This window comes from Artemia sp. Qi Xiang Cuo, chromosome 5 (assembly GCF_049724085.1).
Source record: "Artemia sp. Qi Xiang Cuo chromosome 5, ASM4972408v1, whole genome shotgun sequence".
NCBI classification, from domain to species: domain Eukaryota; kingdom Metazoa; phylum Arthropoda; class Branchiopoda; order Anostraca; family Artemiidae; genus Artemia; species Artemia sp. Qi Xiang Cuo.
In genome coordinates, this window is record NC_142798.1 from 63148520 (window position 1) to 63175979 (window position 27460).

General features: G+C 36.5%; 1 protein-coding gene across 1 annotated transcript in view; it reads left to right on the plus strand.

Moving 5' to 3' along the window:
- Positions 1-27460, plus strand: part of LOC148952375 (protein APCDD1-like) — a 210321-nt gene that overhangs the window by 14519 nt on the left and 168342 nt on the right. The window contains exon 3 of the mRNA XM_089089195.1: positions 5944-6154. Coding sequence (XP_088945321.1) covers positions 5944-6154 — 211 coding nt within the window. The remainder of the gene's footprint in view (positions 1-5943; positions 6155-27460) is intronic.

Sequence of the window (27460 nt, forward strand, 5' to 3'; positions counted from 1 at the left end):
ATATGTTTTTATAACACTTGGGTGGCGTAATAAAATTTTGCTTGTAACTTAGCAGCTGCGAAGGTCAAGCCAAGAGCAGGTCGAAAAGAGACAATATCTTATCGGCAAAAAATACTTTCGCAAAATGACAGTAAAGGTGCCATACGGTAAATATGGCATTTATTGAATTTGCATTGCGGTAAGAATATTTAATTGATATTTATTGACTATATTGCTAGAAAATATTACCTTGGCTAAACTACAAAGATAATCTTTCGCTTTTAACTTTTATTGACTCGGACGAAACAATAGGTTCTTCTTAATATGGATAACAAAACATCGTATATAAGAATAAAAGTTGCAAAAACGACGTCAGTGAAATGAAGATAAATGATATGCTTTTATTTGTAGTTGAAATGGTAATGCTAATAGTATATTACATTACAAATTGTCATTTGAAATAATAGCTGTCAAAGATGTAAAGTTCTCTCAACCGATTAGGAGCAAAATTGAAATACTTAAAGGGAAAGCACCCTTAAATTTTATCTGCTAACCTCGACAAGACCGCTCGACACGTCGAGGTCGACCGCTAACCTCGACAAGACATTATTTTGACCAGTCGGTCAAAATAATGATTAAATTGTGACATGGGTCAGCAAGCGTAGTACGCCAAAGAATACAATAATTAGTTCTTTAGTCATAGGCAGTGCAATAGCGCTGCTTAAGTAAAGAACGATGCTGGCACAATGTATTATTTATTTGTTTGTATAGACCAGGGCACTTCGTATCGAAGGAGTTGTCGCAGAAACTTTGAATAGGACTCATTCGATTGAAAATTGGAAGGGCTTATGCACTTTCTAATAGCCAAAAGGGATTGGAAGGCAACTAACACCCCTTCCTCGCCCACTATTTTCCCAAACATAGCCAATCAAAATTTTGAGATAGCCATTTTATTCAACGTAGTAGAAAGATCTGGAAAACATGTTTTTAAGGATGACAACTCCCCCCCCCCCCAGCCTTCCGGGCAGGGTTGTAAGTTATGGCCTGAGAGCATATACGGTTTTTATAGAAGGCAATGTCGTAGAAACTTCCAAAAGGGCTCGTTCGATTGGAAATTCAAAGGGCTAGTGCCATTTTTAATAGTCGAAAGTGATTTGAGGGTAACTAACCCCCCTCTCACGCCCATCATTTCCTAAGACACATCAAATCAAAAATTTGAGATAGCCATTTTGTTCAACGTAGTAAAAAGTTCTTGACATCAGGTCTTAGAGGATGACACCCCCCTCCCCCATGGCCCTCAGGGCAAGGGCTGTAAGTTATTCCCTGGGAGCATATAATGTTTTTATAGAAAGTATTGTCGTAGAAACTTCAAAAAGGGCTCATTTGATTAGAAATTCAAAGGACTAGTGCCCTTTTTAACAGTCAAAAGTGATTGGACGGCAACTAACACCCCTCTCACGCCCGCCATTTCTCCAAACACATCCAATCAAAATCTTGAGATAGCCATTTTGTTCAAGGTAAATAAAAGTCCTGGAAATTAGGTCTTTGAGGGTGACAACCCCCCCTCCTACAGCCCCCAATGCAAGGGTTGTAAGCTATGCTCTGGTGGCATATAAGGTTTTTATAGAAAGTGTTGTCGTAGAAACTTCAAAAACGGCTCATTCAGTCATGTGCATAATTTCTGTTGGTTTTTCAAATATTGCCAGTAAATCTGGCTCACCTTCTATGAAATACTCCCCTCCCCCTCACTGACAACTTCTCCGTGGAAATTTCATCCAACATAAAGTATACCCCCCCCCCTCCCGTCCCCCCGTCAAATTTCCTCCAGACATTTCATTTCTCGCTAAGAATCCCCCCTTTCTGTAAAACTGCATATGGACGATTCACCCTGAAAAATTTTCCTTAGCATTTTTTCATTGAAACAAGATTAATCTCTAATCGGTTTCTCGATCACTCCGGAAATGCCCCCTTCAGTGGAAATTAAAAACTCGCGTAAATACCCCCCCCCCCCCCCAAATAATTCCCCCGGAACATCTCCAAATAAAAATATTTGCATAATAATTCTGTCAAAACCCCCCAGAGTAACATTTCCCATAGAATATTCACTCATCAGAAATTTCCCTCCCAAAGGAAGATTTTCCCCTTAGAAATAAACCCGAAGCACAACCGCTCCCCCCCCCAAAAAAAATGGATGTATACTTCCCAATAACACACGCATCCGTGATCTACGAGCATCCCTTCTATGAGAACCGTATATATCCCCAGAGTATAACTTACAACACATGTCCCTGGGCCCTGGGGGGTTATGTCGACCCTGGAGCTTTAATATCTGATGGTTGAACTATTTTTAACAAAATTGTCACCTGAAATTTTTATCGGATGGGTTTATCCATCCGATACACCCAAAGGCGTTTAGGGCGGGAGGGGCTAGTTGCCCTCCGATCTTTTTTTACTCTGGGAAAATGAACTACAACTTTTAATTTCCATTCAAATGAACCGTCTCTGAAGTTTGTACGGGCATACCTTCCATAAGAATCATATATGCCCCCAGAGAAATACTAACAACGCCTGCCCTGGACCTGCAGGCGGGGGGGGGGGTTGTGTCGACACAGGAGTTTTTCTTATCTGACCTTTGAACTATTTTTAACGAAATGACCATACGCAAAGGAGTATGATCTTTGAACAATTTTTAACGAAATGGCTACCTCAGATTTTTTATCAGATGTATTTGGGGAAAAAGTGCTTGGGGGGCCAGTTGCCCTCCGATCACTTTTGAATCTTAAAAAGGGCACTAGAACTCTCGATTTCCAATCGAATGAGTCCCCTTTGAAGTTTATTCGACGACCCCTTCTATATGAAGTGCCTCTGGGAAAAACATAAATGGAGTGTGGGGGGAGGCTAGTTTATACAAGCATCCCTTCCATAACAACCATATATGCCCCAGGGCATAACTTTCAACGCCTCCCCCGGGACCTGGAGGGCTGTGTCGACATCGGAGTATTTTTTTATCAGAACTTCGAACTATTTTTAACAAAATGTCTATCTCAAAATTTTATCTTATGCATTTAGGGCTTGGAGGAGGGGGGGGGGGCTAGTTGCCCTCCGATCTCTTTTTATCTTTAAAAAGTGAACAAGAATTTTCAATTTCCAATCAAATGAGCCCTCTCCGAATTTTATACGAGCATCCTTTCCATAAGAACTATATATACCTCTAGAGCATTACTCATAACGCCTGCCTCCGGGCCCTGGCGGGTTCCGTCGACACAGGAATTTTTCTTATCTGACCTTTGAACTATTTTAATGAAATGGCTATTATAAAAATTTTATCGGATGGACTTGGGGGAAAAAGCGTTTGTGGGGGGGGGGGGAGCTAGTTGCCCTCGGATATCTTTTGACTCTTGAATATTAAACTAGAACTTTTCAATATCCAATCAAATGAGCCCCCTCTGAAGTTTATACGAGCATCCCTTTCATAAGAACTATATACGCCCCCAGGACAACACTTACAACGCCTATCCCTCGGGCTCTGGGTGGAATTTTTGTTATATAATTTTTTAACAAATTCCAAAAACACTGGCTATCTCAAAATTTTTAGCGGACGGGTTGGGGAAAAAAAGCTTGGGGGGGGGGTAGTTTAACCTCTATAAAGTTTATACGAGCATCTCTTTCATAAGAACCATACATGCCTTTAGGGCATAACTTAGGACGCCTTCCCCTGTGCCCTGGGGGTTCTATTAACACCAGATTGCTTCTTATCCAACCTTTGAACTATTTTTAACAAAATGTCTATCTCAAAATTTTCATCAGATAGGTTTTGAAAAAGAAGGCGTGGGGGGGGGGGTTAGCTGCCCTCGGATCTTTTATGACTATTAAAAAATGAGCTTGAACTTTCAATATCCAATTAAATGAGCCCTCTCTGAAGTTTATACGAGCATCCTTTTCATACGAACAATATATGCTCCAGGGCATAACTTACAACGCCTGCCCCCGGACCCTGGGGGGTTTTTACGACACCTGAGTTATTGTTATAAGACTTTTGAGCACTTTTTAACTTAATGGGTATCTCAACATTTCTACTGGATGCATTTGGGGAAAAAGGGGCGTGGGGGGGCTAGTTGCCCTCCAATCTGTCTTGACTCTAAAAACTGAACTAGAACTGTCAATTTCCAATCAAATGAGCCATCTCCTAATTTTTTACGAGCATCCCTTCAATAAGAACCCCTGCCTTACAACACCTGCCCTCGGGCCCTGGGGGGGGGGGGCTGTGTTGACCCCTGAGTTTTCATTATATGGTCTTTGAACTATTTCAAAAAAAGCCAGAGCATAACTTACAACGCCTGCCCCCCGGCCCTGGGAGGTTGTGTCGACACCGGAATTTTTGTTATATGATCTTTGAACTATTTTTAACAAAATAGCTATCTTAAAATTTTTATTTGATGTATTTGGGAAAAAAGGGTTTGGGGCAAAGCTGGTTACCCTCCAATATCTTCTGACGCTTAAAAACTGAACTAGAACTTTCAATTTCCAATCAAATGAGCCCTCTCTGAAGTTTATACGAGCATTCCTTCCATAAGAACCATATATGCCCCCAGGGCATAACTTATAACCATTGCCGCTGAAAACTGTGGGGGGAGTGTCCTGCTCAAACATACAATTTCCAGAACTTTCAACTACGTTGAACAAAATGGCTATATCAAAATTTTGATTGGATGTGTTTGGGGGAATGGTTGGCGTGGCCTTAGAATCACTTTCGACTAGCCATTTAAATTTCCAAAACCTTATATGCCCCCAGGGCATAACTTAAAACCTTTGCCCTGAGGGCTGTGGGGGAGTTGTCATCCTCAAAGACCTAATTTCCAGAACTTGAAACTACGTTTAATAAAATGGCTGTCTTAAAATTTTGATTGGATGTGTTTGGGGAAAAGGTGGGCGTGAGAGGGGGGTCAGTTGCCCTCTAATCACTTTCGGCTATTAAATAGGGTACTAGCCCTTTGAATTTCCAATCGAATGAGCATTTTTTGAAGTTTCTATGACAACGCCTTCTATAAAACCGTATATGCCCCCAGGGCATAACTTAAAACCCTTGCTCTGAGGGTTGTGGGGGAGTATCCTCCTTGAAAAAATATTTTCTATCTTAAAATCAACTACGCTGAACAAAATGACTATCTACAAATTTTGATTGGATGAGTTTGGAGGAATGATGGGCGTGGAGGGGGAGGGGCTAGTTGCCCTCCAATCACTTTCGACTATTAAAAAGGGCACTAGCCCTTTGAATTTCCAATCAAATGAGCCTTTTTGAAGTTTCTACGACAACACCTTCTATAAAACCTTATATGCCCCCAGGGCATAACTTAAAACCCTTGCCCTGAAGGTTGTGGGGGAGTGTCCTCCTTAAAAATATATTTTCTATCTGGAAATCAATTACGCTGAACAAAATGGCTATCTCAAAATTTTGAATGGATGTGTTTGGGGGAATAATGGGCGTGGGGGGGGGCTAGTTGCCCTCAATCACTTTCGAATATTAAAAAGGGCCATAGAACTCTCGATTTCCAGTCGAGTGAGCCCCCCTTCGAAGTTTCTACAACTATCCCTTGCATTTGAAGTGCATCTGGGGGAAAAAAAATTAATAAAACATTGCAGCCGTATGACCTTTACTATAGGCAACGCTATAGCATTGCCTCTGACAGAGCTAGTGTGTTGCCTCTAATAAAGCGAAAAAATTGGGATACATGTATTGGTATGACAAAATAAATGTATTTCATATGTCTAGTAAAACTGTATGTTCTTTTTGTCCATATGTGTTGCAATTGGAGTGTAAATTTTCATTTTAGACCAAGTATATCCTTAGTATTACCTAAACATGAAATGACGTTATTTCTCATTAATCTCCCTTATACATAAATAGTTGAATACAAATAGAAGTAATCAGAATTTCAAATGGACTAATTCTCTCTATATTCCTAGTGACAACGGACTGTGAAACGCCTATTTGGATCGTAATCTTGGGCATTATTTTCCCTACTGGATTATCAAACGAACACTTTTTCATTACAAACTCAATTAGCGAAGGATTACTACCATCTTGTGGTGCGTTGCGGAAACAATATGAGGAAGATGAACGCTTGTCTTTCGCTCCGTTTCCACCAGATATTTCCGGACAGTGGATATCTGAACGGTAAGCGTTCTTTATTTCAGAAGTCAAGAAACTTTGCTGAATATGAAACAGAGTGAAAGTATATTGCCTATAACAGTTGTGGAGGAAAGGCCGTATCCAAGTGAAGTATTAAGGGGTTTGAAGCCCCCCACCCCCTGAAATGTTTGTCAAACTCGGAAAAATGACTATAAACACATTTTCGAAGGTTTTTTTTTTTTTTTTTTTTTTTTTTTTTTTTTTTTTTAGCAAAAATGGATTAATCTATTTTCAAAATTTATAAATTGCTCGTTCAGAAATTTCGTTTCTTGCTTGGATTTTTATTTTCCCATATTATAACATAAACTTATATAACGTCAGTAGTAAGTCGTATAAAGGTTAAAATCCTACCATCAATCTTACTCCTGAGGCAGCGGGTATGTGTGTAGGTTTTCAACGACTTGGGGTTACCATGGTCATTTGCAAAGAGGTATCGTTTCTCTCGATGGTCTAGTAATTTGAACGATCATGAGGACTTTGCTTGAAGGTATATACTTTGCGTGCGCTCTCATACCAAACAGGTTTTTCTGGTAGTCCTATTCTACAGGTCATTACGCCTTTTGGCAAGAGGAACGAGTATAACTTGATTGGGATTTGAATAAAAGGAATAGTTTTCTTTACAATTCATATTAGTAAGAGAATTGAATTCAAAGAGAATAGTTTATTTGAGAGGATATTAGTGGAGAAAAAATGAGTGGTGCATTTACACTATTGGATATTAATGATGGAACCGACAGCAGCAGCAGTAACGATATACGAGTAGCTAATGTAGCTGTGGAAATAACCGCTGGCTGTAGACTATGTCTTGAATGGGACATTATGTATGCAAGATACGTGATATCATTAAGCAAATTTAAGCAGGAGGAGCAGCTGTGTTTTGCTGGAAAAGTGAATATTCTCCATATAAATAAACTTCGGTCAGCATTAGATGTCCTATCAAAATATATTGATGAGAACAAAATACATCAGTGAATATTATTATTATGGTAATTATGTTCAATAAAACTGTTTCTAAATAAAAGGTATTTTTTTCTTTTTCTATAGTAGACAAGCGTATATTTTCTAGAGTAGAAAAAAGAAATTCTGATTAGTCTGAAGTTGGTTGTGAGAGAGTTAGGACTCTAAAAATGGATAGATTCGAGAAAGATCGAATCATGAGGAATCTAGTTCTTATGGAAAAACGTTTGATTCTAGATGATGATTTTATAGAGTTGTCTATTCAAAGGAAGATATTTTCTCGAGGAATGCTTGTCGATATAATGAAAACTGATTCTCCACCATTAGACTATTGTATGAAGCTTCTACATCGTGGTCCAAATGCATTTACACAATTTATTGATATATTGATTACGACACGAAAAAATGATATTGTGGATATGCTTTTAAAAATTAGTTTTGAAATTTAGGACTTTTTTTTTCATAATAAAGTTGGTGCTCAAGGATGATTTACTCCTCTCTCTATCTCTCAGACTTTTTTTTTTTTGTTGCTAGCTCAGTTTCATTGTGGCAGTGAGAGCGATAACACTTGACAAAATGTTCCATACATGTCCGTTATGTATGTACACACAGGGCAGCTGGTCATCATGTGAGAATTGCACAATGAGTCCGAAGGTATACTGTGTGGAAACGCACGGTAAGGATATAAAACCAGTTTGCAAGGGGGTACCTAAACACTATGTAAAAATTTCGAAATGAGTGTGTATAAAAACTGTGTGGAACGAAGTCTAGTGCCAAGAGTAAAAGTCCTGGCGATTCGCTCTTTACAATTTAAAAACTACACAGTTAGAGTTAAGAAAAACGCCATGTCTGCCATATCGGACAAAGTCTATGTACTTGAGGATGGTTTTAAGTTATTGCCACACGGTAATTATTTAATTACCCCCCGTTTTTAATTTAAATATTAAATAAAAAAACTCGGTATAAAAAAATTAAATTAAATAAAATAAAAAAATTTAAATGGGGGTGGGAGGGGTTTTTTTTTTTTTTTTTTTTGGGGTAAGTTGGGTTTTTTTTTTTATTTCTTTTTTTTCTATCACAATCAATTTTAAATGTGTGTGTGTGTTTGCACGGCAGATAAATTTCAAGTTTTTAATGCCGGCCCCGGCCCGGGCCCGCCCCAGGGGGCCCCCGGGCGCCCGGCGCTCCCGGCCCCCCCCCGGCCCCCGCCCGCGGCCGCCCCCCGGGGGGAGGGGGGACCCCCAAAATTTAAAATGTTGTAAATAAAAGTGTATGATATTTCAAGTGCACATTAGTCCAATAAATGTTGTATTTTTTTTTATAAATAAATAAACAGAAAAAAAAAAGTGTATTTATTTAAGTGTTTGTTTTTTTTTTCTAGTGGTTATGTAAATGTTGTATTTTTTTTTTATAAATAAATTAAAAAAAAAAGTGTATTTTTTTTTTATTCATGTTTAATGTGAATTTTTAAATGTAGTATATTTTTTAAAGTATTGTAACCTTTTTTTATGTATATAATAAAAGAAAATATTATTCTTTATTCTTCTTCTTCTTCTTCTTCTCGTTATTATTCTTGAACGGAGTAGTAGTAGTAGTAATAGGGAAATTATTTAGTCATTAGACAGCCATAGTCTACAGTTAGTTGTCAAGGTTAACTATTGAAAGGAACATGTATCAATTTAAAACACCATTCAGATCGTTTCTGTGTGGACCGTCAATATCGTGAAAAACAACAATATTAAATAAAATAATTAAAATTTTTTATAAAATTATTGTGTTAAAGCCTAAAAAAATATACTAGTGATTTATTATTTGGAAGTATTAATATGAGAATATATAGGCGATTGCTGCCACGACAGGGTTGGTGCAGATACACTTCATACAGGGACTTGATGTTTTCTGCATTTTTGAACAAATCTCTTGGTTGATCATTGACGATCTGGCTGAATCTATTGAACAATGGTCCCAGGAACTGCCACAACTGGTCACTGTTTGCTCTCATCATGAACAGATTTCCGTTACTCTGGTTCTACACAATCTCTTTCATCAGAGCAAGTGTATACGAACACTTGCATTGAACTGTACCTCCTCTATCATCTACAGAGTTGTTCGTGATTCTCGCTCGCTAATGACTCTCAATAAACAAATCTATCCGGGAGCCCCCAAATTTCTGCTCTCAGCATACAATCAGGCAACTAATAAACCCTATGGCTACATCCTATTGGATCTTAATCAAAATACCCCCTAGGATCTACGTGTAGTCACAGATATTTTTGACAATGAAATTACAGTATATCTCCCCGTGAACACTAAAAATACCTATTAGTTGCTATCATGACACTGAAGAAACTACATGAAAATTGACATTTGTTTTCAGTTCTAAGCAGTTCAAAACCTCCGCTCAGGAAAGCAATACTCAAACACGGGATTGACAACGATTTCATTAATCTAATATCCGAACTTTGTTTAAATTTGATCGAGGGTAATGTTAAAGTGCCAGAAGTAGTTAAGCAACAGGCAAAGCAACATTGTTCCTTTGTACGTACATTGGCATCTAAAAAGAAAGGAAAGAATTTCAAAAGGAAACGACTTCTTCAGGCGGACGGTAGCTTTTTCACACTGTTACTGCCAATAATAGCAGGACTTGTAAACAGTGTTCTCTAAAAGAGATAGAGAGAATGTAAAAACACTATTAATTGACTCCAATATAACTCGCTCTCTCACCCCTGGAGCACTTTGAGAACAATCTTAGTAAATACCTTGACAATGAAAATATTGAGGATGATAAAAAACTGCTTTTACTTCAAGATGTACTTCGTCGAGTGGACAAACACAGGTCCTATCGCTCGAAGCCCACTGCTGCTGCTGACCCCAAAAAAGAATCATCTCCTCAGGATTATGCTGGTGCTGGTGGAACACACTTGATGATGTTGGAATTGTATTCTTTTTTAATTAAATTTGTAAATATATGGCCCAACTAATAGGTTCAAAAATTAACACGACTCCTAGCCTATCTCTTGGAAAGTGATCACATTCAAGTTGAGAGCACTGGGACAGGGATTATAATTCAGGGCAAGAGCTATAATCTACTTGATTTAATCTATGACATGGTTACAAATCGTAAAGGACTATTATCATTTGACACTCATCTATACAACTTTCTAAGTACATTAAACTTCCCCAAAAGTCTTATTGGCAATAGACAAATTCTAAAAAAATTAAATGAACATGCATCATCGTCATCATCATCATCAACAACAACAACATTGACACCATTAAAAAATTAACTTGAAGAAGAAGATTTTAAATAAATTTTGGAAAATACTAGCACACCGCTGATAGCTAGACAAAAGCGAAGACGTATCAACTCATCATCACCACCACCACCACCAACGTCCAGTATACAAAAGGGTAGCGGACGTTACACAACGTTTTTACGTTCAAAATGGTTGAAGTTCTGAAAGGTGTTTATGAAAATATTGGTGAGGTGGGGAGTTTAAGTTCCCTCACAACTCTTTCCAAAGTCACTGGTGTTCACACTAAAAGTGTACAAGACTATCTACAAAATGAATCAAGTTACACTCTGCATAGAAATCATAGACTTCGTGCCAACCAATATCGAAAAACTAAAGCCTTTTACCCATTGCATATAATGCAAGAAGATCTCATGACTCTAGATGAGCTTCAAAGACGTCATAATACACCGTACAAGTACATTCTACTTGCAATCAGTGTTTATAGTCGTTATGCATATGCAATTCCATTGCAATCAAAGAGAGGTGTTGAAGTTGCTCAGGCCATTGAAAGTATTCTCCAACGGGATACGTATAAAAAAAATTCAATCTGATCGCGGTAGTGAATTTGTTAATCCCCATGTTGCAAAAGTACTAGAAAAATATAGTACACTGCTCTATCAGAGTCACAGTCCTATAAAGGTTGCAATGGTCAAACGATTGATAAGAACTATTCGACTTTTAATTTCAAGATATTGTACACTGAAAAATACACCGTCTTTTATTCATGATCTTGGTACAATCATGTTGATTTATAATCAGCGAGCTCATTGATCGTTATCAAACTCTACCCCAACGGAAGTTCATCATTCGGATCATGATACAATTGACACCTTTCTTAAACAGTATTCCAATGAATCGTCGGCTGTCAAGAAGAAGAAGAAAAATAAATTCAATGTTGGTGATACTGTTCGAATTAATAGAACAACTAATGTTTTTGAAATGGGGAATTACTTATGGTCCACCGAACTTTTTAAAGTGGCAAAAATCCTAGACACTAAACCCATAACTTATCGTTTGCGTGATACCAAAGATGAAGAGATTCTCGGCGGGTTTTATGACTATGAATTACAAAAAGTTAAAAATGCCAGTGAAATCTATCAAATTGAAACGATATTAAAGAGACGTACTCGCGGGGGTAAGAAACAGTTACGTGTCCAGTGGCTATGATACAACTCCGATTTTGATTCTTGTGTTAGTGCTAAGTATATTGACACTGCAAACTAATCTCTACGTAACATTCATTTAAAGCGTTTTCGATTCTCTCTACAGTTACTTGAGTACGACTAGTAATTTGTTGAAAAAAATTTCCCCCACTGGCCAAATTTACGGCGAATATGAAGTGGCTCTTGTCGACTGTATCCTCAAAAATAACTATGACATACTGAGAAAGGGTCGTAAATATGAAATAAAAATACTACAGTTTGAATTAGGTGATGTAGTTTCAGTGGCATCTTTTGAATCTACTGAGGATACTATGGCTAATTTCCACTACTAATAATACACTACCAGGCCTTCACTGTTTATATTTATCAACAAAAAAAATGGAACGTCGAAAAAAAGGCGTTGTCACCTATTTACTTGAAATGCCAACTTAGAAGGCATGTCTATAATCAATTTGAGGCTGAAAAAATGTTCCTCACTAATAAGTTAAGTGAGGTTCTTGGTTTTAAAAAACGTATTATTAAGACAGAAAATTTCAGTGGTAGTGACCAAGTTATCTATGCGGACTATGCACCCAGCTTCTCCAACGACAATTGCATATTTTTCTACGACTAATTTTTTGAACTATATCGTGTTTGTAATTAAACTGTCCCCCTCTTATAATTTTTTGACCAAAAAACTAATCATCAACATGTTAACCCATGTAATATAAAGAATTTAAAGGCTAAAAACGTAATCACTTAATATCTGTAACTCTGTCAGTTAACACTCAGAACCGACTTAGTTGATCAAATAGAAATTTCAAAAGGCTTAGCAGTGATTACATTTCTTTTTCGACCCATTGTAAACGACAACGACGGTACAATAACCTAAAAAATGAACAATAGAAGAATTCCATTTGTCTGTCCCGATATTGACAGTTATGTTGGTGCTTTGAGTCCACGTCAAATAGGCGATGGATTGGACTACTACAAGGGGCGTACTACAATGTCTGGCTACGGTCTTGGTGGCTGGTTTACTAAGCTATTTCGTTCTGCAAGACCCCTTGCCAGAAAATATCTTGTACCTGCTGCATCAAGTTGTTCTGCATACACACGAAATGTCTGGGGTCGGGATGGCATTTTATGGATAGTGTTAATGTAAAGATTAGATCTTCCTATAGATCTGTCGGTTGTCACTGCCTTTATAGACAAAAAGGGTAGTTATTTTCGATGCTAAAGTCATATCATACTATCATCAGTTTCCACCCAGGTCGGAATCAAAGTACATCAACAAGGACTTTGAGGAATAAAAGCACGAAGTCCAATAGGCAACAGAAGAAGAAGAAAAAGAAAAAGATTGTTAGATCAAAGAAGGATTTCTTCTCTTAAGATGACTTATCTCCCCCACCAGGAATCAGATCCATCAATCAGTTCCTCATTGAATCTATTCAATGCTGAAAATGTTGATGTCAGCGTCACGTATGGCTACTAAGAACAATTTCACCCTCAACCACCTCTCTCGGAAAATATACACTTTCAAATATTTTCCAATGAAGACTATTTCATTGATTTGTCGTCAACATTTATTGATCTAAATGTTGTGGTGAAGAAAAAGTCAGATAATGCAACTCCAAATGCCGGTAATGGTCTCTCCTATGAAAACTGTATTCTACATAACCTATTCAAACAAATTAATGCATTTATTAATGGAACATTGGTGAGCACTAGCAATAATTTATTCAACTATGCAAGCTACATACAATTTATGATGATGACACCAAAGGCATACAAGGAGATGAGAGTACAATCGCTGGGCTATGAATATCGAACAGGTGTTGATACTGACAGTGAGTTGACTACTGCAGTGACTCAGGAGTATAATATGGTTGGAAAATTAAATCATGAGATATTCAATATATCCCAATGGCTACCCCCCCAATGTCAAGATTGACATAAAGTTACAGATGGCACCGTCGAATTTCATTTTGAGAAAAACACTTCCTGCAGCACCCGATGCAAATGTTATTATCACATCGGCAATTCTCCACGTCCGAAAACAACAAGTTATGAGCTCTGTTGCATTGGCAGTGGAAAAGCTAAGAGCCAATGGCAACAACATTAAACTTCTTGTCCCCCATACAATCACCAATCAACGTCACATTGCCACCGGCTCTCGTAGCTATAGCGATTCATCATTTATCAATGGAGAGATCCCATCAAAATTGGCTTTGGCCTTTGTGAGGAGTGGGAGTGCCGTTGGATCCTGGACTGAATCTCCCCATGATTTTAATTTTTTCTTTCTATCTAATATTGTGTGCAAAGTGAATAATAGTCCACTGTACACTCTATCGTTTGACAAAAAATCCTATAAAATTCTTTATAATTTGACCATGCATTCTCTAGATCATGAATCTCAGCTATTTGAAAATAGAATAAATTACTCGCTGTTTTCAAAAAATCATGGGGGTATTGTTTTGGACTTGTCAGGCACTCAGGATATGAGCATAGTACGAACAGGGAATGTACGTTTAGAGTGTACATTTGCCAATGCTCTGACTGAGAGTATCACGCTAATATCACTGAGTCAATTTGAAACCTATTGGGAAATTACACCCGACGGCAGTGTTCTACTAGACCTAACACCATGAACACAAACCAAATAATCAACGTATTTAGTATGGATCCATACATGTCCCGATACAAGTCCTAGTGCCTACCTTCGGACTTCATTGAAAAAATTCAAAGTGTTAACAATATCCTAATTATTTTTAATATCAGTCAGTCAACTTTGACCACTTGTCATGGGCTATGAATCTTTCACACATCGAAGGATATTGAATTTTTTGATCCTCTAGGTGTATCATATGAATTATACGCTCCATATATCAGCAACTGTATTGACAGCAGTTGGAAAAACATTATTCAAAATCAACGAAGAGTACAGGATTTAACTACTAAGACATGTGGCTTTCATGCACTACTCTTTTTCATGTTCGGATGTCGTGGCTACACCTACAAACAGTTTCTCGACATCTACGTTGACTTACCTCAATTGAACGACTTTCTAGTGGAGATTATACTTACAAGTGTATTTAATATTTATTTTAGTGCCCTAATAATAAAATTTTATAAATATGTATGTTAAATTTTTTATTAATAAAAAAAAATTATATGCATGTTAAAAACAACTTTTCTACTCTTTAAATTTCATCCACTACTGGGTATTTGTCGACAACAACTAGTGCAGGTAGATTATCTGAATTCACAGTATATTGATCCTGATGTAGTGCAATGTCAGGGTCACATTTTCTACAGTAGAGCGTGACTTCACTCTTGTCATATCTCTTTGTATAGTCAATGATACTATTCACATTCATTCTATAGAATTCACATGTTTCAATTTGCTTATTTGAAGCAATTTCACAAACAGTGTTCTCAAGTGTCGAATTACATTCTGTCACAGCCAAATAAAAATCAGTGGGCTTATAATCATAATATCCATAGTCTTCAAAACGATGACATAGAAACCATATTTTTTTGTTGTTCCAGCAGTTGAATCGATGACCCGGTTCTTCCTCCCTGAACAATCTAAAACCACGACGATGCCAATCTCGTAGCAAGAAAATAAAATAACGGTCAGGATTCTTTCCAATCATACCGGTATATGTACTCTCCCACTGCTTGCACTTATCATAGTGACAATTGGAGCATAGGTGACCTCTAGGATGAGAGTCACACACCTCTTCAAGACAGGAATTACAACCTTTAATTTGTACAGCATATCCTCTGTGCACTTTACACGGATTGCATAATCTACACTTTTCATCATACTCCTCAATCATTGTGCAATTCTCACATGATGACCAGCTGCCCGGTGTTTAAATACATAACGGACATTTATGTAAAATTTTGTAAGGTTTTATCGCTCTCACTGCCAAAATTAAACTGAGCTAGCAAAAAAAAAAAAAAAAAGTCTGAGAGATAGAGAGAGGAGTAAATCATCCTTGAGCACCATCTTTCATATGAAAAAAAAAAGTCCTAAATTTCTAAACTAATGTTTAAAAGCATATCCACAATATCATTTTGTCGTGTCGTAATCAATATATCAATAAATTGTGTAAATGTATTTGGACCACGATGTAGAAGCTTCATACAATAGTCTAATGGTGGAGAATCAGTTTTCATTATATCGACAAGCATTCCTAGAGAAAATATCTTCCTTTGAATAGACAACTCTAGAAAATCATCATCTAGAATTAAATGTTTTTCCATAAGAACTAGATTCCTCATGATTCGCTCTTTCTCAAATCTATCCATTTTTTAGAGTCCTAACTCTCTCAAAACCAACTTCAGACGAATCCTAATTTCTTTTTTCCAATCTATAAAATATACGCTAGTATACTATAGAAAGAAAAAAAAAAATACCATTGATTTAGAAACTTTTTTATTGAAAATAATTACAATAATAATAATATTCACTGATGCATTCTGTTCTCATCAATATATTTCGATAGAACATCTAATGCTGACAGAAATTTATTTATATGGAGAATATTCACTTTTCCAGCAAAACACAGTTGCTCCTCCTGCTTAAATTTGTTTAATGATATCACGTATCTTGCATACATAATGTCCCATTCGAGACATAGTCTAGAGTCCGCGGTTATTTCCACGTCTACATTGGCTAGTCATATATCACTGCTGTTGCTGCTGTCGGTTCCATAATTCATACCCAAAAATATAAATGCACTACTCATTTTTTTTTCACTAATATCCACTCAAATAAACTATTACCTTTGAATTCAATTCTCTTAATAACATGAATTGTAAAGAAAACTATTCCTTTTATTCAAATCCTAATCAAGTTATACTCGTTCCTCTTGCCAAAAGGCGTAATGATCTGTAGAATAGGACTACCAGAAAAACCTGTTTGGTATGGGCACGTACGCAAAGTATATACCTTCAAGCAAATTCCATATGATATTTCAAATTACTATAGCTTCTATAGAAATGGTACCTCTTTGCTAATGACCCTGGTAACCCCAATTCGTTTAAAACCTACACGCATACCCGCTGCCTCAGGCGTAAGTTTGCGGGTAGGATTTTAACCTTTATACGACTTACTACTAACGTAAAATATTAGGTAAAGCTAGCATCTGCTGGACACTGTTTGCGTTACGGGAAAAAATTTGTTCCGTAAGATAATCACACAACGTACAGTCTTGAGCTTTGCTAGTGTAAAACATTCTACGGCGTAGTGTGATGACCACTTGTTCTAGTTGATTTTGGTTAAACCGCAGCTTTTTAGTTAAATAAAACTCTTTGTCTATCAATATACAACGCACAGAAATACATAGAGCGAGGATCTTTTATCACAACATTTCATATAAAAATTAAATAAGAAAATTTAACTCCTTTTTCCTGTTCATCCCCCAGAAAATTAATGTCACCTTAAAAGACAATTACAGGATCGTACTGTTCATAAAGAGGCGAAAGAAAAGTAAAAAAAAGAGTCAATAAGAGAGAAGATGAATTCTAGCACATTCCAGTTCTATTGCTATTTGATATGAAATACGTTGACATTTAAGTATCTCTTAAAGTGGCTATTGTTTCCAGTGGCGTCAACACTTGAGAAGGGGATATCTTTATAAGTTCCTTCCTTTTTTGTTATTTTTTCCAAGAGGATTTTGTGAATGGTAAGCATTTGCTCTTAAACAAAAGTTCACAGTAGGGCTCTTGACAGTTGGCATTTCTGTGCAATTCTTTTGCATAAATAAATAAGGTTTTTCACTGGAAGCAATTATGTTTGAAAGAAAAAGATATTAAAAGCACAAATTGTTTCCTCGTCAAATGGAATAACGTACACATGAGAAAACAAAAGAAAAGTTTGAGAGTTAAGTATTAAACTGGACAGTGTCCACTTTTAAACTTACTGATCCCAACATAGCGGAAACCTAATAAATTTTAGTGAATTTATGACCCCCTGTAATCATTTCCCGTAATCATTTGAAAACGATCAGAAATTAAACATAAAAAACAAGTTTTTCGACTTAAAGTAAGGAGCAACATTAAAACTTAAAACAAAGAGAAATTGTTCTATACATGAGGGGAGGCTGCCTCCTTCTCCATCCCTCTCTCTTTACGCTAAAATTTGACGTTTCGTACCAATTCTTTAGGAACAATTTTGAAGCACAAAGGCGGTTTTATTGGAACAAGAAAAATATTTAGAGCACGAAAAAACATTAGCTTGAGGAGCAAGGTATTGACGAGACCGCAGCCCTCCTCGTATACAGCATAATTCCTTCTAGTTTTAAGATTTAATTCTGCCCCTTACTTTCAGTGGAAAAATTACTTTTGATTGTTTGATCACCTGTAAAAATCGAAGCTAAGGCACTCCTGATTCATTGATAATTGCCAAAGATCTCAGCTTCGCCCAATCAATTTCCATTTTGCTATATTATAAAAACGATTGTTGTTTGGGAATTTGCAACTACTCTACAAACCAGCCAGAGTTTAAAATTTGCCCTGTGCAAGTGTGGTGTCATATCGGTAATCGAAGTTTTTGTCACTGTTCTGACCCTAAATTGAGCTTCAAATGGTCGTAGCAGCGATTTTGAGGTCTACCTAAATTTCGAGACAAAAAATGGTTATATTTTATTCGGAAAATGAAAAAAAAAGATTTTGCGTGTGTGGAACCAACTTCGGGATCCTTTCTTAACGGAAAGTGAAAGATTTTCAATATGCTTAAGCTAGCAAAAAACAGAAAAAAGGAAAATCTGAAACTTTCATTTTTAGCACAACTCAAATAACTTTCAAAGCAATCAGAACAACCAAATAAATAACCACAGGAGGCTGGGTCCTGCATCCTGGAAAAATTAGCTAGACAATCCTCGAATAGCTGGATAACACTACGGATTTTTTTGAAGCCTTTGAAATAAGACATAGTTTGATAAAAGTAACATCTAATTGCATCCAGATTTCAGTTTTACTTTAACTGTCATATACATTACTGTCCCGTTTTACTGACTTCTGCAGCTATATTTATTTTGGAGATGCATGACGTTCTGTAAAGGCGACGAGATACACCATCAGCCGCAGTGGGTTGACAAATCAACAAAAAATATCCTGCCCACCATACTCGCCGGACCTCTCCCAAACCATGATCCATTTCTTTTAGCCCTGCATCAGTCTTCTGTGCGGGCAGTTTAATTACTATAAGGAGTTAGGGTATGCCTAGAGGTAACAACGACTATTTTGCTCTAGAGGTGACAACGACTTTGTCACCTCTAGAGCACATAACTTTTATTATACTAAAATAAAGGGAGTATGTATTTTGTTCGAAAAACAAACAAAAATGCACACAAAAGATTTTTAAAGGAAATCTGAACGTCATGCTATGATATAAATAGTAAACATATAACAGGCTGGGATGGGGAGCCAACGTGCGCAGCTGATGTGGTCTTAAGCGGCTTCGTGTTGTGATAAGTTGCTAGTAGTAGTAGTAATTCAAAAAAATTATGTTGTACTGGTCTACTATATGCAGTTCATGCTTGAAATCTGAACCAGGAAATGGAAAGACGAATATTCCATATCAGAAACATTTGTCTTCCAAGAATCTCGAATATCTAATGGCTTCAGAGGATAACAAATCGAATCATCCCTAAGACGACAAACCAGCCTCTCGTAAAAACATCATAAAAGCCCGTCAATGGAAATACTTAGAACATCTTCTAAGAGTGGATGACTTCGGTGTCCCAAATGCAGGAACGCAAAGAAAACCACAGGGATTCTGAAGTAGAGGTAGACTGAAAAAACATCCACAGTGGCACCTACCGTAACGATTTACGAAACCCTCATACCACCATCCAGCATCAATGAGAGACTACTATTGCATCAGGAAATCGGATGAATAATTAGCACAGTTTAAAAAAAATTTGGAAGAATAGGAAGATGCTCCTGCAAACCAAGATTAGAATTTTGGAAGCCACAGTGGTCAAATATGGCTCTGAAGCATAGGCGCTCCGAAAAGCGGATGAAGATTTGCTAGATGTTCTCCAGAGAAATTGTCTACGGATTGCTCGGGGTATCTGGATGATTGACTGTATGTCAAACAGTAGGCTATACGAAAAGTGTGGCTCATCTCGCTTTTTAGGGCTAAAGTGAGAGAAAGATTGAGATGGCTAGGGCACGTTCTGCAGATGAAGGATGAAAGATTGCCGAAGCCAGCCGTCCAACCGTCGATGAAAGATGGCCAACCGTCTAGGTCTTAACGGAAAGCAGGTCGTCTGCGGTTGGGATAGGAGGATTTCATAAAGAAAGATTTAAAGGAAATGGAACTTCATTGAAGGGTATAAAGAGGGAGGCTTTGAATAGATTGGGATGGAGGAGGAGCGGGCGTGGCTGTGTTGGCCTCGGGCGGCTTGGTACTGCGGTTGTTAGCAGTAGTAGTAATTAGCACTGCCTTGTAGATAACACGAAATACGAGTGCCTGTAGATTCGCATAGTTTTATTTCCATACGTGAACATAGGCTCGAGCCTGGTTGTATCTCTTAATCAGTCTACGTCATTGTACCAGTTTATTTTTACCATGCATATCTTTCCGTTCGCCCTGCAGTTTTTCGTAAATGAATTAAACCTTCCTGATTGTTATTACTAGGTCAATCACTCATCAGTATTAAGACAGCTGTGCTAGCTCTAATTGACTGCTAAGTAATATCCGGGAAAGTTTTAAAATGTTTACACTATCTTAACAGCTTAATTATTTATAAGAGCACTAAAATGGCCTGGTTAGTGAATTTTCCTATGTTATATCCTTTGTCCAGCAATTTATGAGTGGTGTATCCAAAACTTTCTCTTTAAAAAACCAGCTATAAAGGGATTAAGTCATGTTTGACAATATTAAGATTTTCTTTCTCCCCCCCCCCCTCTAAGGATGCCATTTCTTGCTTTTTATTTGTTTTGTTTTCCCAGGGGTGATTTTATCGAGTCGGTGGTCACAGAAAAATAACAGAGAACTCATACAAACGGAAGTGTAAAGTTCTGGTGTCCATTTTAAGTAATGAAAGATATCGCGCTACAGAAAGCTGACGATTTCTGCCATTTCATAGGATCAAATGAGAATCGTGGCCCTGATGTGCCAAAACCAGGTCGTGCAAAAACTGTGGGGTAAATTTTTCGTAGTTCATATAATTGACCTACGAATAAAGTGAACATAGCCTACCACTCGATGCCTTTTTTTATGCTCTTTACGAATATAATAATGGCTTCTATCGGAAATTCAAATTTACAAAAAATCGGCAGGAGTTACAAAAAATTGGTGATTATCAATGTTTCTGTGTTGAAAAAATTGTTTACCTGCATTTTTTTAGTGTTGTATGAGTCGTACAAATTTTTTCAGGGGGGGGGGAATAAACCAGGTAATTCCCCTGATATGGCCAGTGTGATGGCGCATTTATCCCTTATGATATATTTAGTCCAAGCAATTTAAGTGGTTATCATAGAAGAATTATTATTAGACTTAATTTGACTGAGTAAATTCACTTGAGACTTCATCAATTTATTAACAGTTGTATGTAATTGCACACCAGCTATTGGAGGGGGGTCAATTGGATTTTCTGTGGGTATGTTAGGGTTAATAGCTTTCACAAAAATGAAGGAGAGTGGAGATTAATTTTTCAAACTCAAGAGGAGGATTTTTATTAAACAGGCAGTTTTCGAAGAAAAATTCAAAAGACGTTATTTTAAACATCTAGAGAAGGGGCAAAAACTTAACAGGCATCTCCCATCCTGGTTGGGATTGACACCACGAGTTATGTGTTTGTGGGGGGAGCATATAAGGCCTCAAAAAAGTTTTGTGCCCAAATTTTCCAACTTTCAATAAGAGGTCCAGCAGATAAAATAGAGGAGATAAGGAGAATTTACCCCATAACACAGTTTCATTCTGATGGATGTTTTTGCATTAAGCCTGCAATTGGTGTACTGCAGGCTGATTGTTCTACGCTTAAACGAGAAATGTGAAAAGAGCAAGATTCTTCAGAAGAACCCAACTCTAAAAACGTTGAGATGATGACTCATTTTTTTTCCATAAATTTCCTCCCTCCCCCCCCCCAAAAAGAAATATTTTGACAGGTGTTTTTTTTTAGGAATTATTATTCTTTCAAGTCCAAATTTCCACTTATTTTTCCTGCGAACAGCCTTTCATAAATATGGAAGCTTTATTTAACGCCCGGGCTGAGGGATATATACAGAAGAGGGGATTGTGGGTCAGCGACCCCATTCCCAAATTTTTCTTGAATTTCAAGACATATCTTATCCAAATTATCAAATAAAATGGGTTTGTTTATTAGTAATACCCCCTCACAAAAAATCCTGGTTACGCGCTTGCCCGAACTCACTTAATTTGGAGGAATGTATTTTCACCAAGTGTTTAATACGGTTGCTGAGAGAGCGACATCTCCATTTTGTTGTAGAATCGATAAAAAATTTTTATGGAAAATGTCAGTGTTAAAATTTTGAAGCATTGTGATAAAAAGTTGAACTCAAGTGTAAAGAGAGAGCGGACAGACTAACTCTTCTTTGGCCCGATTCTCTTTCTTGTTAAATTAAAATAAAGTTTTTTCAACTAAAAGTAAGGAGCTACATTAAAACTTCGAAAATTAAAACATCAGAAAAACGGGGAGGGGGCTGACCCTCGTTACGCACTTTAGCGTAAAGGGCAAGGGATTGATGAGAGGTCAGACCCCTTATATATGGAATAGTTCCTATTGTTTTAAGTTTTAATGTTGCTCCGTACTTTCAGTTAAAAAAACTGCTTGTGAAATTCAATTTCTGATAGTTTTTAAATCATACCAAAAATTCTACTTCCCTCCTTCGTGGAAAATATCCCCTGGAAAATTCTTCCCCCATAACAAATTCTACCTGCAGAAAACACCTCTGTGGAAGCTTCGCCCCATCGAAAATTCCCCCTGGAAAATTCCCTCTTCACTGAAAACCCTCCCCAGAAAATTCCCCCGTATGTTTGCCCACAGAAAACTCTCCTTATTTTCATTTGAAAAAAATTGATTTTCCATTGTATTTCTGATTTTTTTTTCTAAAGCATGCCAGAAATCTCCCCAGTGGAAAATTCTCTCTGTTAAATGTTCCTCCATTGGAAAATTTCCCTACGAAAAACCTCTCCCACGGAAAATACCCCACGGGAAAATCCCTTCAGACAATACCCCCCTCACTGGAAATTTCTCCACATATAAAATTGAGCAGCCAAAGAGAAAGTAAGACAAATAGAAATTATTCTGTATACGAATCCCAGAAAAGTCCCCCCTTCCCGTGTAAAAATTCCCCTTGAAAATCCTTCCTAAAAAAACACTCTCCCCATGGAGAACCCATGACCCCAAAAAATCTTCCGTATTTTCCCCAATAACAAATTTTATATGTAAACTGTATGCAAATTGTAGAACTTACGGCCCTTTCCCCAGGGGCCATGGGGGGGGGGTACTGTATCCGAACGGATCGTTATTTGACCTTTCAACTATGCTGAACCAAATTTGTATTTTAGAATTTTGATCGGATGCCTTTCACTTAAAAACGACACTACAACTTTAATTTTCATTCGATTCAACCCTCTCCTGGTCTTCCAGGACTATTGGTTCAATACGATCACCCCTGGGAAAAAACAAAATAAAATAAACACGCATCCGTGATGGTTCTTCTAGCAAAACACAAAATCCCACATTTTGTAGATGGGAACTTGAAATCTCTACAGAAGGGTTCTCTGATATTCTGAATCTGATGATGTGATTTTCATCAAAAACATTTGACTTTTAAGGGACGTGTCTTCTTTTCTCGAAAATCCAGCAAATTTTCTTAGGCTCGTAGCTTTTGAGGGCTAAAATAAAAATGCAATGAATTTTCTGTGTTTGTAATCCGCATCAAAAGTCAGTTTCTTTTGATGTATTAAATGCTATCAAGAGTTCATTTTTTTTACAGTTTTGGTTGTTATTGGTCCGAGTTGCTCCTTACTTACAGATCGTTACCATGAACTGCTTGATTTCAATTACATAAAATTCATTAAGTTTATTGTTACTCATCGAGAGTTGCAAGCCTGTGCAAACTTGCCTGATTTTTAGAAAAAAAAGACCACAGACACCTCCAAAAAGAGAAGCCGAGTTTCCCTTAGAGTTTCAGTTAGATTTTCGGTTAAACTAAGAGTACCGTTTACTAGCAGGCCGAGCCGCTCCTTGCTTTCGTTCCCACGAACTGTTTGACAAAAAGTAAAAACAACTAACTGAGCCCCTTTTCTCAAAGTATTTCTGTTATAAAATAAAAATTTGATAGACGGAGCAAAGAGCTGAGGGTTGGGGCAGCATCCCTAGTATTAAGGATAATCCTGAATACATAAAAATGAGCATTTTTTCGATAAAATTTTTTTTTTCAAGTGATAGTAAAGAGTGACATTAAAACTTAAAACAAGTAGAAGTTATCCTGAATGTCAGGACGGTTTCAGCCCACCTCAATGTCTCCCAGACAATGAAGTAGTTTCTGTTCTTTTTTGGTTTTGATGCCGCTCTTTGCTTTTATTTGAATTCAACTTTTTGTTATTTCCCCGTAATTGTTTAAACAAAAAGTTAGGAGTTAAATATATTAGTAAAATAAATTTCTAAATGGTTTATGAGCTTACCAATTTATTAAATCATTTCTGCAATGTTCTAAGCTGTCAAGGCACCGCCACATTTCCAAAATGACCCAACATATGAAATTAACCCCTAACAGTTACCTTGTTAAAAATTGATCTTCTCCTGATACTAAGGGAAGATTAACAAATATTAATTTTGAAATTAACTTCATATAACTGAACCATTTATTGGCCCAAAATAGCTCTCTTGTCTTTCAGCACCTCCGCAACCAAAAATGCATTTGCTGGAGTAATTGTTCTTTGAATAAGCTTTTATTCATTTCTGTACGATAATCTAAAGAACACCTAGAAACTGGAAGAAGGGAACGTTCAAGCGTTATTATGAACACATCCCTTCTTATCTTATGCAACTCTTGACAAAACAGGGTTTTTGATATTCTTGATATGGAAGGCTTGATGAGAGCTTTGTCGTCAATTTCTGAAAATTTAGAGGTGGTGGGAAATGTAATTTTTAATATCTAGGGACGGGGCGAAAATATGTCGTTTTTTCAGTTTTCTCAATGTAAATACCTAAAAAGACTGTTTCAGTGAAAATACCATATAAAAGGTATTTTTCTAAAATATAGGAGGTACAGGCCCTCTTGCCGCCACCGACTGACGCCGCTGGCGAAAAGCTTAAGGTTTTTACATAAGATGTCATCGATGTAGTTTTTCCAGCGGAATCTGATTCCCCTTACTAATGGGGTTTTGCTTTTTTTATTTCCTTTGTCGGTTAGTGACTATCAGCCCTAGGTAATAAAATGTAGTTGCTTCGACATTCCGTAACGAATGGAACCTGAACTGAACTGTTAATTACTGGCAAGAAAAATAGTTTCTGGTCTGGAATTCCTCGAGAAAATTCAAAGGATATTACAAACTGCAAGAAAATGTGAGTCTAAATAGCTGCAATTATTTCCTTTTTGCCTTGACATGAGTTTGAAAATAATATCTGACCATAACGGTAGATCTAGAGCAAAACCTTGGGGGGGGGATGTGACAAGATTGCCAAAAATTTACCAAATTGATAGGTATATTTAAAAAAAAGAATAAAAAAAGAAAAACTGAACGGAGTGAGGGTGCCAGAAAATCTTGGAGGGGGTGCTGGGGCCCCCCTGGATCCACCCCTGTCTGACCACACATTTCTACAAATTAGATCTGGTATTTTGTCGAGTGTCCGTAACTGTCACATATTGTCGAGTAACTAGAATCATTTGTTTTTACTTAGAATGGGTTTAAAGCTGATATTTGTAAGTCTTTACAAAGTGAAGCAGACATTTTGTGGATTAAAGACATGTTGAGTAATTGTAATCCTTTTTTTGCTTCAGCATATATTTACTGCTGATATCTAATAATAAATTATTATTATATAAAAGTCATACTTTATGGCGCATCAATGAATTAACTGCAATCATGTGTGGTAATTTTAGACCTTTTCCCCTCAACATGAATTTTGAGCTGATTAGTTTTACAAAGCAAATAGAGTATTATAGATTAACTGCAGTCATGTAGAGCAACTTCAATCCTTTTTTAATTAATTAAAAAAAAACTGTCCGAAAAATAAGTTTTTCAAAGAAAAGTAAAGGCAATTTTAAACTTAAGCTCAGGAGATACAAATACCTGTTAAAATTCAAACTCAACACGACCAGGAATTACTATTAAAGAATAAATGAAACCCAAAACGAACAGAAATTAAATAAACAATCATAGCAAAAAAAATACAACAAGTAATAATATAAATACATAAATAGATCTTAAAGCGAGTAATGCTTCGATTAAATATGAAAATCAAGCTTAAAACGAAAAAAAATATTTTGCGATTAAAGTATAAATGAAACCTAAAACGAACAGAAATTAAATAACAATCAATGCGAACAAACATACAATATATATTAATGTAAATGAATAAATAAAACTTAAAACGAGTGAAACTTAAATTGAATATGCAAATCAAGTTTGAATCGAATAAAAATAACTATAAACAAGAGTTTGGGTATTGCCTCACTGCAGAAGCCTAAAACCTACTACGTCATTGGCGCTTTACTGAAAACGAATTATATTACAAATGTTTTCTTTTTTACTTAATATTTATTTTAATATTTGTTCGTTTTGGATTTCATTTATTTATTGATACTGATTTGGGATAGTTATATGCCTGGTAGATTATATGATAGTCCGGACGCCAGGTGTTGAAAATGTGAACCATACCACGACGGAATGGGGCTGCTACGAGAACTAGCCTACCCTCCACCCCCTAAATTGACCATGTGGATTCAAAAATACCAATGGCACTTGCTTGCAAGTAGTGGAACATTCCGAAACTTGACATTTTATTATATTTTGGTGTTTCATGCAAGAAAATGCATGTTCCACAAAGTTTGAGGTGCAGTTTTTCGCTCAAATAGAAATGCCTCGAAGCCAATGAATGTTTTCATAGCAAACCAACACGATTAGTTAGAAAAAATGGCAGAGTTAAAAAGAATGGCAAAACTATATGAGTCTTGAACACTCTTGGAAAGTATAAACAAATCAAATTGAATGTTAGATATGTAATGATATTAATTGTTGAAGATTATTCAGCTCAAGATTTTTTTTTTCAATGTAATTTTATTTTAATTTTAAATGCTGTAAGAACTGTAAAATAATAAATTTGTAATATACGAGTTATTCGTTTTCAGTGAAGCACCAATGACGCAGAAGGCTTTAGGTTTTTGCAGTTAAAGAAGGGGGCAGTATCCAAATTTTGTTTGTAGTGAAACTATATTTGTCTTGACTAATCTTGAAAAGAACTAATAAGTTCAACTGAATATTTGATGGATAATGATATTAATTGCTAAAAGCTCATCATTTCAACATTTTACTGTAATTTTGATACTTATTTTCAATATTAAGTACAAAAGAAAACATTTTTTATATAATTTGTTTTCAGTAAAGCGCAAATGGCGCGGAACGTTTCAGGCTTCTGCAGTGAGGCGATACCCAAACTCATGTTGGTAGTTATTTTTATTCGATTCAAACTTGATTTGCATATTCAATTTAAGTTTCACTCGTTTTAAGATTTATTTATTCATTTACATTAATATATATTGTATGTTTGTTCGCATTGATTGTTATTTAATTTCTGTTCGTTTTAAGTTTGATTTATGCTTTAAAAGAAAAATATTTGTTTTCGTTTTAAGCTTGATTTTCATATTCAATCTAAGCATTACTCGCTTTAAGATCTATTTATTTA